General features: G+C 47.2%; 1 protein-coding gene across 2 annotated transcripts in view; it reads right to left on the reverse strand.

Moving 5' to 3' along the window:
- Window positions 1-208: 208 nt before the first annotated feature.
- Serping1 (serpin family G member 1) overlaps window positions 209-13,169 on the reverse strand; it is a 258,370-nt gene continuing 245,409 nt past the window's right edge. The window contains exons 2-8 of one of the 2 annotated variants that reach the window (XM_058579620.1): window positions 12,637-12,718; window positions 10,682-11,111; window positions 8,490-8,624; window positions 6,301-6,504; window positions 5,978-6,114; window positions 2,474-2,693; window positions 209-718 (exon numbers count right to left, since the gene is read on the reverse strand). In XM_058579620.1, coding sequence (XP_058435603.1) covers window positions 465-718; window positions 2,474-2,693; window positions 5,978-6,114; window positions 6,301-6,504; window positions 8,490-8,624; window positions 10,682-11,111; window positions 12,637-12,690 — 1,434 coding nt within the window. In that variant the 5' untranslated portion in view covers window positions 12,691-12,718 and the 3' untranslated portion in view covers window positions 209-464. The remainder of the gene's footprint in view (window positions 719-2,473; window positions 2,694-5,977; window positions 6,115-6,300; window positions 6,505-8,489; window positions 8,625-10,681; window positions 11,112-12,636; window positions 12,719-13,169) is intronic. The other variant, XM_046445720.2, reaches the window with a different exon arrangement.

A 13,169-nucleotide genomic window follows, 5' to 3' on the forward strand; every position in this document is an offset into this window, starting at 1 on the left:
GAGGGTGGGCCAGGTCCAGCCCAGATCAGCAAGACCATCAAGTCAATCCTGAGACTCAGGGGAAATAATAAATGGTTGCTTGCTGCTTTAAGTTATCAACTTTAGAATGACTTATGATCCAGCAAGAGCTAGCTGACAGAGGAAGCATGGCAACTCTGGTTGCCTAATATTGAGCTAGCTGCTATCCAAAGGAAAATGAGAGAAACCATAGTCTGCCAGGGTTTATTTGTAGAGTCTGGTGAACTTGAACCAGAGAAAGCTGCAAAAAGTGATTTGGAAAACATGACAGGGCCATGGGGAAGCAGGTCCCTCTGCCACACCCCAAGGAAGCCCTTTAGGTGGAAAGTGGCTGGGGACAAGAGCCCTTTAGGTGGAAAGTGGCTGGGCAGGCAGTGGCATAGCTCCAAGTGGGAGAGCTGAGGCTTGGGTGATAGGGCTTGCCCTAACCTGATCCCCCACAGATCTCAGACACTAGGGTCATACACCCGTCCCATGAAGACAGGGAACTTGTGCTGCTGGTCCCAGAGCAGGAAGAGGAAGGGCTGCTGCACCTCGAAGATCTGCAGGCTGCGGGCCATGGAGACAGCAGAGGCTGCTGCCACCTCCACACCTGTCTCAGTGAGCTCCAACAAGGTCTGGTGCTGCATTGTGGACACCTGAAGATCCGGGTCCTCTGTGAGTCCACACAGGTTGAGGTCACTTATAAAGTCAAAGAATTCTAGGGCAAACCCGGAGAAAAACAAAGTCAGAGACCAGCATGAAACTCAGCTGATGGAGCCTTAAAATTTCTATTAGACTCAGGTCCCTGCACTCTCTTCCTCCTCCTCCCCAGCTTGTCAGATTCCACACTGTGGTTTCTGGTGCCTTCTGGTCCTGGTCGTGGAATCCTCTATCAGTGGGCCCAACCAGCACTCTTTCTCAAATATGGGAGGCCTTATCCCCACCCACCTCCAAAATTCCCTTGAAAAATGATGTCATTGCTTCTTTATTCCCAAGGTCTTTGGAAGAAAAGAGATCTATCAGAGAGAGGTCATTTGTTATGAACCAAGATCACCTACAAGGGTGTGATGCTGTGAAATAATAAGAAATATATATCTTGGTCTCTGCCTAAAATTCCTAACAACAAGCTCCTAACACCTTCATAATTGCCTTAGCAAATAGGGGAGCAAGGAACATCTTTTGTTCTAACATTTGGTCTTTGACCCTGGCTCCTGACACTAAACTCCTAATTCCCTTGGAATCTCCCTGGTGTTAGGAGTGTCTTTTCTTCCAAAGAGGTGACTTTCGGTGGGCTCCTGGATGGGGGCTGGCCTCTGGCATGACCAAGTCATGATCAGAGCTTGGAAATTACAGCCCCACTCCCCATCCTCTACGGAGGGGACAGAAGCAGGGAGTGGGTGAGTTAATAATTACTCATGCCTTTGTAATAAAGCTGCCATAAAAATATTAAAGTATGGAATTCAGAGAACTTCCAGTTAGTGACCACATGCATGTGCAGGAAGGGCTGTGCACTCTAATCCCTGGGGACAGGAGCTCCCTGCCAGCGACCCTTCAAGATCTTGCCCTACTTACCTTTTCATCTGGCTATTTCTCTGTGTCCTTTATTATAATTTTTAACCAGTAAACAAAGCAGCTCCTTGAGTTTTGTCAGCCATTCTAACAAAGACAAAACCCAGGGAGGGGGCTGTGGGACCCTCTGGTTTATAGATGGTTGCTCAGAAGCATGGGTATCATCCTAGTCTTGAGACAGGTATCTGCGTCGGGGTGGTCTTGCAGGGACTGAGTTCTTAAAGTATGGGATCTGATGCTCTCTCTTGGTAGGGAATCTGACTTAAATTGGAGGACACACAGTTTGTGTCTGCAGAGAGCTATAGAACTGTTTGGGGTGGGGAAGAAATCGCCACCCAGCTGATGACCAGAAGTATCAAATAAGAATGCAGAGTAAAGCAGATGCCACATACTAGAAAGTGAGATTGTGTATGGGATAGTCAGGTCCTATCACAGGAAACGAAGTGACAGATCTAGACCTAAGGCCAAAGACTAGGAAATGGAGTCTCTGTTGCTTCTCCCAAATTCATACCCAGATGTGTTTCATGGGGTGGCTGATTGTTACAAATGCCTCTGGGGAAGGAGCATCCATGACCCACCTTGGCAACTTCACTCAGTGTCTGTGTCACAGTGAGCCATAGTAGAAGCCTCCAAGAGAGCTGGAGATCTGTACTGGTGTTCTGGTTTGCTTCTAACTAGCTCAAGGGTAAGTCCTGTAAACTCTGAGTAAGTCTCATAAAGTTTCTGGGTGTGTTTCCTCAGTGGGATCCAATGGGATAATAGCACCTACTCCTTTAACTCACAGGGTTGAGGGACAACCTGAGATGATGGATGAATAAAAAACCCTAGAATGCTGTGTTTTAGGGGACACCCTCACTTTTGTCCTCTGATGGCCTAAGAGGAACCTCAAGCTGCCGGGACTCACCCAGTTTCTCCATGATTGACAGCATGTCTTGATTACTCTTCACTTTGATGCGGGGCATCATCAGGTAAGTGGGCTGGAACTTGGACAGCTCCAGCTTCTTCATGATGGCCTTGAAAACAGTGGGATTGAGAGCCTGCTCCAAGTCTTCAAGAGGCTGCTTCAGCTTCTGGGGCACCATGATCACAAAGCTCAGGTTGTGCGAGAGCTGCAGCTGCCCCACCTAGAGGATAAGAGATGCACCTTCTCAGTCTTCCTCCCCAGCTCTCTCCTGGCCCCCACCCTGGGTTCCAAGGCTGTCTTCAGTGTGTGCTATTTCAACAATCAGCAGCGGGAACTAGTCCCGCTGTGCTATGCAATGGAGTTACCAGCTGGTCAAAACCAACAGGCTGGACTAACTTTGCTAGTGAGAGGCAGAGGAACCAGCACAAATTTCACCTCTGATTACTACTGACTAGCTATGCAGTAACAGGCAAGGGATCATCCCCATGAGCCCTGCTTCCTTTCTCCCAAGTGTGTTGTGCACGAAGTATACAACCTACAAGCGTCACCAGAGTTACCAGGTCAATCCCTTTAAAAACTTTGTTTATTGTGGTATTGGGGACTAAACCCAGTTCTACCACTGAACTAAATCCCCAGTTCTTTTTTTTTAAAAAAAAAAATGTTTTTGAGGCAGGGTCTTTACTAAGTTATCTGCTGCCCTCGAACTTGCCATCCTCCAGCCTCAGTCTCCTGAGTCACTGGGATTACAGGAGTGCACCTACCATGTTCGGGTCATTAAAAACTTTTGATGGCTCTTCACTGCCTATGAGATTAAATCTGTTGGTATGACATTCAAGATGGCTCACAGGCTCAGCTTAGCCTGGCTTTCCAGTTTGCCATTAGAAGGACTTTAACTGGGGGCTGGGGTTGTGGCTCAGTGGTAGAGCATCTGCCTAGCACATGTGAGGCACTGGGTTCGATCCTTAGCACTACATAAAAATAAATAAACTAAAGACATTGTGTGATTTTAAAAAAAGGACTTTAACTGATGTCGCCCCCCCACCCCCCCACCCCCCCCCAAAAAAAGAAGTATGTGAGAAGGTGCAGGACCTGTAGTTCTTGTTCTGGAGCAAATGTCTCCCCTAGTGGTCATTGGGTAATGGCTGGAGACATTTTGGTGGCCTGGCCAGTGGGGTGGGGCAGGATGTGCAAACAGTGCTACTACTGGCTTCTAGTGAGTAGAAGCCAAGGATGATGTTAAATCCCACAAGACAGCTCCCCACAAGGAAGAATTATCCAACCCAAATGTCAACAGTGCCAAGGCTGAAAAATTCCAGTGAGAGGAGTATCATCAGATGACATTACAGTTGGGGTGAAGAGGTAGACAAGAACTTTGAAGAATGATGGACTTTGAATCTCTGACCAAAAATATTTACCATGTGGTGGTCTTGAATTTTTAAGCCAATGACCTCAACATACCAGAGTCAGCAAATCTAAATCCTATACTTGTTAAACACCCAAAGTCCCAGGAAGATTTGGAATTTAGCAAGGGAATGACATAGTAAACCAATTCAATAACATTAACATCAGGGATTACACTCAGGGTAATCTGTGTTTGCAATTTTCTTTTCTTCTTCTTTTTTTTTTTTTTTTTTTTTTTTTGGTACCAGGGATCAAACCCAGGGGCACACAAACACTGAGCTACATCCTCAGTCCTTTTAATATTTTATTTAGAGATAGGGTTTTGCTAAGTTGCTTAGAACCTCACTAAGTTGCTAAGGCTGGCTTTGAACTTTCCATCTTCCTGCCTCAGCCTCCTGAGCCACTGGGTTTACAGACACATGCCACCACACCTTGCCTGTATTTATAATTTTGTGTGTGAATGTGTGTGGTGCTGGGGATTGAACCCATTTATTTACAATTTTTAAAAGAATCTGATATGCTAATTTTTATGCTTTTGGGCAAAAAGGTACAGAATAATTTCATTAAGTTTGAGAATGATATTGGAATGTTATTTGGGAGTTGATTTACTCTTTAAATTTAATTTGCAGTTCACAAATGGGCTTTAGGTACTAAGATGATAATGGCCATGTAGAGTTGCAATTTTGCACTGTCAGGTATTTGACATGTTTGAAAAGAAAATCAAAGTCAGGCATAGTGGTGCATGCCTATGTAGCCACTCAGCAACTCAACTCAGGAGGCTAAGGCAGGAGGATCAGAAGTTTGAGACCAGCCTGGGCAACTTAGCAAGACACTGTCTCAAAATAAAAAATATGACTGGAGGTTCAGTGGTGGAGTACTGCGCTAACATGTACAAGGCCCTGGTACGGTGAAAAAAGAATAAGAAAAGAAACAAACAATATGGGTCCCTATACTCAAGTAGAAAGACAATATATCTCAGGGAGATAGACACTACTATAATCAAATAAGCAAATCAATGACATAATTTTGGATGGTGATTGGTACCATGAATATAATAAGATGGGGTGAATTTACAGGATGAGAATGAGCTGGGGTTTTTTTGTTTTGTTTTGTTTTGGTACCAGGGATTGAACTTGGGGGCACTCAACCACTGAGCCACATCCCCAGCCCTATTTTGTATTTTATTTAGAGACAAGGTTTCACTGAGTTGCTTAGCACCTTGCTTTTGCTGAGGCTGGTTTTGAACTCTTTATCCTCCTGCCTCAGCCTACCAAGCCACTGGGATTATAGGTGTGTGCCACTTTGCCTGGTGAGAAGGAGTTATTTGAAAGGGGAAAAGGCTTCTCCATTCAACTGACCTCTGAGCTGACACCCAAATAACTAAAGAAGAGCCATATAAAGATCTGAATGAAGAAGGATCCAGGCAGAGAAAAGCTCGAGAAAGCTCCCAGAAGAGAACAAGCCTGGCTGACCAGGAAAGCTGATTTCAGTCTCCTACTGAGGCACCCCCCACTGTTCTCTACCTGCAGATTCCTGTCTGCACTTCCAACAAGGCTGACACACCTGGTCACTGGGCATGAGATAGCTCACTAACCAGAATCCTCTGGGCTCCATATTCTATATTCCTTCCTTCCCCACCTACTGAAATCATTGTTCAATTTTTGCTAAGGAACTTATGCCTTTTACCACATGTGCAAACATGTCCTTACCACACATATGCACCCACGTGGATATACCTACACACATACTATGCATGCCACACGCAGGTACACACGAATACACACATACACACAGAGGACTTGTGAAGCCACCAGTCCACCCAGAGGGCTGACTGAAAAGAGAAACAGATGCCCAGAACAGCAGCATGGCCACTCGTTGCCATTCAATGCAGTAGAATCAAGAAACTTCAGAATCATGTTTTCCATCTAAAATACAGAATGCGTGGCTCAGTCAAGACTGGAGAAAGGAGGAGGGCAAAAGTTCGGATGGAAATACAGATGGAAGGAGTAGAAATGATGGCTTTGTAAGGATGCACTGAAAAATGATGTGGCCACAGCAGAAACCAAGGTCTGAAACAGGAGGGGGGATAGGCCAGGAACTTACCTTGGCCTTCAAAGTTGGGTCAGTGAAATGGGCCACAGGATACTTCTTGCTACTCAGCATGGGCACTTGTATCTCAGAGTTTTTTAAGTAGAAGGACTCCATCTTTTTTTTGTGATCAAATGTTTTCTTCCACTTGGCTAAAGGGAAGAAAGGGTGTTCTAATGCAGTCAGGGAAAGGATGAAGAGAAACTAAAGACTCTCCTAGCAAAGAGTGGGACAGGCACTTTGGGATATGGTTGTGGAACTCAGGGTTGGGTGGACTTTGAAGCCAAGAGGATAGGAAGAACCCCAAATGAGAATACTACCTGGGAGGTGTCCCTTACCACTCAGGTAGACAGCATTGAGCAGGACAAGGCGGGTGTCAGAGGGCAGACTGTCCAGGAGCTGGGAGATCTTGTGGTTGGTGTTCTCAGCCACCCAATCGTTGATGAGCTTCAGGCTGACATCACTGTCATTGCTCAGGACTCTGGGGCTGCTGCCATACAGACTCTGAGAGGTGCTCGCAAAACTGTCCCTTATGGCCAGGTCTGAGGGGCAGGTCAACAGAGGGAGGCCCCTGAACACCCTCGCCAGTCCCAAGAGCAAGCTCTGAGAGTGATCAAGCTTCCCAGGGTTGCATCTGCTCCCTCCAAAGAACACAGCTCATGCTGAAGCAGGGGTCCCTCCCTCTCCTCTATGGCAGATGCAGAAATGAGGCCCAAAGGAAGCAAATCCTGAACTAAGAGCAGGAGAGGAACTCCTGGGCTCTCTGCTGGCCACGTGACCATGGCCTGCCTGGCAAGACAACTGAGATGTTAACTGCCATTCGCTTGTATTTCCCCTCTTTTCCTCCCTCCATTCATCAGGGAACAGACTGCTTCCTGGCCTTAGGGGGCAGTTCATGATAAGACTTCCTGACTTTTGCTCTCTAAAGCCCAAATCTACTGGAAAAAAACAAACAAAAACCAGTGTTTGAAAAAGAAAAATTTCCTGGTCTAAATAGATCAAAGATATTTCCCCAGGCTTTGCTGATGTTTTAGTTACAACATAAGACCCAGAGCCTTGGCACAGCCTGAGGAGAAGCTCTAAAATACTATTGTATTTTTCAGGGGCAAAAAAGGATAAAGTTGATTTATAGCAAGGAAGTTAATGTAATATTTATTGACACCTCTGAGTCATTTTTTCATATATATATATATGTATATGTATATATGTGAGCCATATCCCCAGCCCTTTTTCATATATTAATTTAGAGACAGGGTCCCACTGAGTTGTTTAGGGCCTCACTAAGTTGCTGAGGCTGGCTTTGAACTCATGATCATCCTGCCTCAGCCTCCTGAGCTGCAGGGGTTACAGGTGTGCACCACCATCACACCGGAATCTTTTTCCATATTAAAGAGGATTTTTTAGGTGAGTTTTATTTCTTTTCTTTTCTTTTTTAAACTTCTTTGTATTTTCTGTATTCTACAATGAGTATTAGCTTGTAGTTAAAAAAAAAAAAAGACAGAAAATGTTCCTCTTTTATAAAAGGTGCATTAGACCAGATCTGTAATTTTTAAACTTTTTATTTAAAGCAGCAGAGCTGTTTTCAAATCACATCACCTCTAAAGCTCACAATATAAATGGGTCTCAGTGAGGTTGGGTAGGAGCTCAGAGACCATCTGGTCCACTTCCCTCTCACAGAGAGATGCCCCACTCCCCACCACTCAGCCTCCCTGATACCCAGCCCCATCATTACTGCTGAAGCAACTCTGTAGAACCCCTAGGGCTCAGGTTTAAAAACGAATGCTTTAGATCATTTTGGAAGTATATTATAATTGATTGGTATTATTGGCTATTTAATGATATAATACATGTGAATGATAGCACATTCCTATAACACAAAAGAACAAAGAATTAGAGTCTCAAAATTCCCTTGACCTAAAAATTAGCAAAAGAATTTTTGTCTATTTTAGGTCTATGGCTCTCTAGCCCTACCTATTAATGAATACAAAGGGCATTTCTATTCTACTGGTACTTTTTCCCTCCCCCAGTACTGAGAATTGAACCCAGGGCCTCACACATGCTAGGCAAGAGCTCCACCCCTTCATTTCTATTCTAAAATAAGTCAATGTTCAGCTCGGTGGCACATGCCTGTAATCCCAGTGGCTCAGAAGGCTGAGGCAGGAGAATCTCAAGTTCAAAGCCAGCTTCAGCAATAGGGAGACACTAAGCAACTCAGTGAGACTCTGTCTATAAATAAAATATAAAATAGGGCTAAAGATGTGGCTCAGTAGTCCAGTGCCCCTGAGTTCAATTCCCTGGTAGCCTCACCACCCCCTACCCCCCAAAAAAGTCAATGAATATAAATAACTTTTCCAGGTCTCACCAGGGGAGTATCCATCTCCTTCAGCTACTAGATTCTCCTGCCAATGCCCTCACCTCCTCTGACTCCATTCCCAATATTCTAGCTCCAACACTCCCTCTGTCTTCTCTTCCCAATTAGGACCCTCAGGATGGTCCTCTATAGCTGCTGCCCTCACTGAATGCTCACCTGGGCTGTGGAAGATCTGAGAGACTGAGGTGACGCCTGTGGACGAGAACCCTTTCAGGGCCTGGTGGACACAGTCAAAGTCCTTGGGGTAGGAGAGGACGCTCTCCAGGTTGCTCTTGGTGCTGTCCCCAGCCCCTACAACAAAAGACAGAGATGATGGGTTCTTGCAAGAGAAGTGGGGGACCCACCATTTAGAAGCAGGATTGAGTTCCCTGCTATGGAGGGGATCACAGAACACTGGAACTAGAGCCTTCTTTTGGAAGACAATAAGTAGGTCACAAAGATGGGGGCTGGGGAATCTTGAGTAATCCCAGAGTTCAGCTTTTCCATTTAGGCCTTTTGAATATTCCCCTTCCTCTTTCCTGTTTCTCTGTTTAAACCCAGGCATCTTTCAAAGCCAGGTCTAACCCCACTGCCTGTCCCACATTAACCATTATTTAGTTGGCTCACCCTACAGGCAGGGAAGCTAGATCGCTATTTACAGCAAAATCCAGAAAGTCATAAAGAGGATGGATGCTCACACCCTTCCAGTTATCCATTCATTATTCAATACTTATTGTGCACGTCTTCTGTGAAGTGATAACTAAAATTTACTGAGCACTCACTGGGTTCCAGGAATTTTAAGTGCTTCTTCCAGATCTCACTGAATCACTACCCTAAGTCTTCCACAGAAGGACAATTATTATTCCCATTATGCAGATGAGGAAACCGAGGTGTAAGAGAGTAAATAATTTACTGAATTCAAGGGCACAGAGGTAATAAAGTGAAAGGAGGAGGCAGGAATTGAGCTGTACATTTTGGGCAATAAATAAACTGAAACCAAGTGACTGGAGACATTTGGCAACTTGGATACAACGTGTCTGTCCTCACTGGGGAGGCCGGTGCTGCCGGCAACTAGTGGGATGTGAGGATTCTGGGACTCCAGAGGGAGGATCTTATATCTCACAGCATGGCCTCTAGTAGCCATCCTGGAATTCCCCTCCAGAGTGACAGCTCTCACTCTATTGCTCGTGTTAAGTTGCTTGTGCCAAGTTGCTCCTGCCATTCCTGGGGGAATTACACTACAGGACCTCACAGCAATCCCTCAGAAGAGAAGGGGGTGTAATACATTTTTTGGCCTCAAACCAAGTCAGGCACTAGACTATCTGCTTCTTGATTTTTTTTTTCCTTCTGTACTGGAGATCGAACCCAAAGGTGTTTTACCAGTGACCTACATCCTTGACCCTTTTCATTTTTTATTTTAATACAGGGTCTTTTAAAGTTGTCCAGGCAATCCTCTTGCTTCAGCCTCCAGGGTCACTTGGATTACAGATGTGCACCACTGTACGCAGCTGCTTCTTGAACTTTTTTTTTTTTTTTTGTGGGGGGTTACTAGGGATTGAATTCAGGGGCACTCAACCACAGAGCCACACCACAGGACCACAGGACTGCTTCTTGACTTTTTTTTTTTTTTAATTTTTTAGTTGTAAAGCCAGGCACAGTGGTGCATGCCTGTATTCCCAGCGGCTTGGGAGGCTGAGGCAGGAGGATTGTGAGTTTAAAGCCAGCCTCAACAACTGCGAGATGCTAAGCAACTCAGTGAGACCCTGTCTCTAAATGAAATACAAAAATAGGGCTGGGGATGTGGCTTTGTGGTCGAGTGCCCCTGAGTTTTAGTTGTAGATGGATACCATGTCTTTATTTTTTTCTTTAATGTGGTGCTGAGAATTGAACCCAGTGCCTCACATATACTAGGTAAGTGTTCTGCCACTGAGCTACAACCCCAGTCCCTGCTTCTTGATCTCTTGAGATATCACCATCTCTACACATCAGGGCTCAGGCTCAGAGAGGTTAAAGTGACCTGCCAAGGTCACACGGCAAGCATTACCATGATTCTATTCTAGGTCAACCTCTGATGAATTCATCTCCTCTACAGCATTACCTTGAATCATGGTGGTTTTGGGGACCTTGTTGTCTATTTCTTGATTAGTCCACAAGGTTTTATAAGAAATAATGCCTATTAAATCATTTTGAAATAAAGGAATGTTCAAGAATAAAAAGATATGCCACCACCATATCTTTTTTGTGTTCGATCTCCAGTATAGAAATGCCCATTTTACAGCTTCCTCCTAGAGGCATAGCTTTGCAGGTGTCTGGGTTGGTGACACTTATGGGAGGGTCCCACCTCTGGCCTGGAGAGAAGTCAGTCTTACCAAGCAGGAGCTGCGTGAGGAGACTGGCGATGCTGAACGGGGAAAAGGCCATGTTGGTCTCAACCTTCTTTGTGGCTGAGAAGGCATGGTAGAGCTTCAGGGAGAAATCGATCAAGGCTTCCCCCAATTTGGCCTCCGCTGATTTGCTGTCCACATCAGAGCAGATGGTGACAGGCCCTGGGCAGAAGGGCCCAGTAGGGGTCTGAGTGGGAGGATCGGTGGGGAGCTGGGTAGTTGGTTGGGAGTTGGATTCACTAGTGGTGTTAGCTGTCAATATGGTGGATGAGTTGGTTGTTAAGCTGGCTGTTGGCCATGAAGACTGACTCCTGGAGACATCTTCCTCCGAGTTCATGCCTTTGCTTTCCTCTGGCAGGCTCTCTGGATCCTCGGTGCTGGGGCTGGTGGCATGAGGATTTGAAGAGGCTCTGCCCTGTGGTCCAAGAAACCGAGTTTCATTTTTCATACAAAGCACAGTCCCCTGAAATGCTCAAAGCAGGAAGAGGAGCTGCGGATATACAAAACATTCTGTACTACTTAGTAATTTCTGTTACAGTCTGGTGGGTGAAGGGCCTGCCCTGGGACTAAGATCACAATTCTCTTTTTAAAATACAATATCTTTCTTGATTTATTTGGATGTGGTGCTGAAGATTGAACCCAGTGCCTCAAACTTGCAAGGCAAGGGCTCTGTCACTGAGCCACAATCCCAGCCCTAAGATCACAATTCTTGAGAGCTGGGACAATGCTAGGGGCAGGGCATTTAGGATATTCTCTGCAGAAGATGAGGGGTGATCTTGAATTCTGTTATCTCTGACCCACCGCTGACATGCAGGGAATGGTTGTCTTAAAATATCCACCCGTTCTGACTCATTTTCCTGGTCACCAAGAGACATTCCAGCTTGTGGCCCTTGTTCTAGGGGCACTGGATTTTCAAATTGTCAGTTGGAACCCACTAGTGGGTATTGCAAACAATTAGCATTCCCAAAGGAAGGACAGAAGAAAGGGTGGGAAAGATGGGGGAAATGGGAGAGGGGCAGACAGAAAAGGTAGTACAGACCATTTGAGGCCATTTTGACTCTCAAAGGAGATTTAACAATGTCTGGCGGCATTTTGGGTTGTCCTAAGGAGAGAAGTTGCTACTAGAATCCAGTGGGGAGAGGTCGAAGGTCCTACAAAACATCTCACATCAGCATAGGGCTGCCCCACAGTGATTTTTTTCCAACTGTAACTGTCAACAGCTCCCCAGCTGAGAAACCAAGTATTATCCCCATTTTTCAGACAGAGAAACTGATCCTGAGACATATTAAGTAACTAGCCCAGAGTCTCAGAGACTGGAAGGAAAAGCCAGGAGTCAAACCCAGGTCTCTGAGTCAAGTCCCCCCGCCCCCACCATCGCTCATAACTACGTCATCTGCTGAATCTCAAAGGGCACCCAGGAAGCCGACTCCCCCAAACAGCACCCACTGCGTGGGAAGCAAGCATTCACCTTTCTCCTGCACCTGAGCTTTTAGCTGTTGTCCCCGACCTCCAGAGCACTGGGACCTCCCTGTCGTTAACCTCTACCGAGGCCCAGGTGTGTCCCTCCTGGGGCCCCCCTCGGAGAACCAGTGTCACAGCAGCCCCTACTCTGCTCGGCTCGGGTTTCAGCAACCGCTGTCATCTCCTTGCCCTCGGTGATCCTCCAGCCAAGCCAGTCTGGTGGGCAGGGTGGGGTCTCCTCTCTCTTTTATAAATCAGGACAGGGAGGGGGGACCTGTCCAGGGCCACACAGCTTGTGGCCCGTCGGGATTAGAACCCGCGTCCGTCCGGGTCCGGGGCTCTTTGCACGCTGGGAGAACGCGGTGCAAACTTGACACGTGCGGATCCAGGAGCAGCTCTCCTCACTCTCCGGGGCCTGAAGGGTTAATTCTCGCCCCCGCCACCCTGTCCCATCCCCACCCCGCGAAGGGGCCACTTACCCCTGCCAGCAGCAGCAGCAGCAGGAGGGTCAGCGGGGTCAGCCTGGAGGCCATCTGGGCGGCGACGTCTGCCGCGACCTGCGAAGCCAGCCCGCGTCGGAACGGGGCCGGGGGCTGGGAGCTCAGGGGGCCTCCACCCCATCCCCGGGCCCGCCCCCACTCGAGGCCCGGCCCTGGCCGCGGTCTCCCAACCCCGCCTCCTCCCTCCGGGACCACCTTCTCCCTGGCCCCGCCCTCTGTTTTGTTTTCCGCAAACCGCTTCCCTTTCCCGGCACCGGCTGGCCCTCCCTCTCCCCCAGCCCGGGTCTCAGTCCATCTGTTCCGTCGAGGGGTCCTGCGTTAGCCAGACAATAAGGCCACAGGCGGCGGGGACGGGGGGGAGCGCGCGGGGGCAGAAGAGGAGGAGGAGGAGACCCAAGTCTCTAGTGGAAACCTCCGCTGAGACTTTGGAGATAAAAGCGAGCAGAGAACTGGGGGAGAGAGGGAAGGAGACTAGAAGACCCCCCCCCACCCCAGACCTCTTCACTCTGTGG

This window comes from Marmota monax, unplaced genomic scaffold (assembly GCF_021218885.2).
Source record: "Marmota monax isolate L192 unplaced genomic scaffold, Marmota_monax_Labrador192_F-V1.1 WCK01_AAM20220418_F8-fsc00038, whole genome shotgun sequence".
In the NCBI taxonomy this organism is placed as follows: domain Eukaryota; kingdom Metazoa; phylum Chordata; class Mammalia; order Rodentia; family Sciuridae; genus Marmota; species Marmota monax.